Here is an 833-nt window from a genome sequence, read left to right as displayed (position 1 = left end):
CGGCACTTGTTTCAAATAAAACCAAATCAGATATAATGAACAGACTTATTGGCTAACTAGAGGACTCTAAGAGGTTGTTTCTGTGGTAGCCAGGGAAAATCCGTTAGGATGCAATAACTTTCGGAAGTTCGCCGACTTAAATCGGGCCGCTATAAACTTACGGAGTAAACGGAGGGGATCGGCCTGCCTTCGCCCGGCCTTTTCCGCCTACGCAAACCGTTGCCCCACCTCTATTCGGAGATACGAGATCTGCCCGCCATCAGCCACGCCTCGACAGAAGCAGCAGTGATCTCTCCCCCAGCCTCGCATCCCCCCTCATTTCCCCCACATTTCCGTTTATCGTATCCCTCGATGCCATCGGTCCTGCCCGAGTCCACGACAAACCTTGGTGGTTATCCCAAGATGACCTGACGGAATATCACCCAATGCGACACCAAAGATCGTCTGAGACACATCTTACCGCATGAGGAGGTGCCGGTATAGCCGGTGAACGACTTCGCCGACCGTCATGGGGCGGAGTGTGTGAACGCGGGGGCGCATATAAGCTCTTTGAGGATTCCCTGCGCTGGTTGTTGTTTGCGCATAACTTGCCCAGCCGCACTTTAATTCAATTTTGGGTTTCAGAACACACCCTCCCACCTCGATAAAATGATCTTCACCAAGCCACTAGCGGGCGCGGCATTGCTCCTGTTCGCCGCTGAGTCTGCCGCTGCAGCGGTTATACGGTCGCATGCCGTTGGGGGATGCGGGATTGTCCAAGACTTTAAAGGGGATACCAAGACAGGGGAGAGTATTGAGAGTGACAAGATACTCCGGACATATGATGTTTATCT

The 833-nt window shown here is 52.7% G+C and overlaps 1 protein-coding gene across 1 annotated transcript; it reads left to right on the top strand.

The window, feature by feature from the left end:
* Positions 1-306: 306 nt before the first annotated feature.
* VE01_10709 (uncharacterized protein) lies at positions 307-833 on the top strand (the record flags this gene model as incomplete). The annotated part of the gene is made up of 1 exon (XM_059464175.1): positions 307-833. A coding segment is annotated over exon 1 (185 nt), but the record flags the coding sequence as incomplete, so codon positions are not given.

This window comes from Pseudogymnoascus verrucosus (assembly GCF_001662655.1).
Source record: "Pseudogymnoascus verrucosus strain UAMH 10579 unplaced genomic scaffold scaffold_137, whole genome shotgun sequence".
In the NCBI taxonomy this organism is placed as follows: domain Eukaryota; kingdom Fungi; phylum Ascomycota; class Leotiomycetes; order Thelebolales; family Thelebolaceae; genus Pseudogymnoascus; species Pseudogymnoascus verrucosus.
The sequence above is the reverse complement of the archived record's forward strand: the minus strand, read 5'-3'. Positions and strand labels throughout refer to the sequence as shown.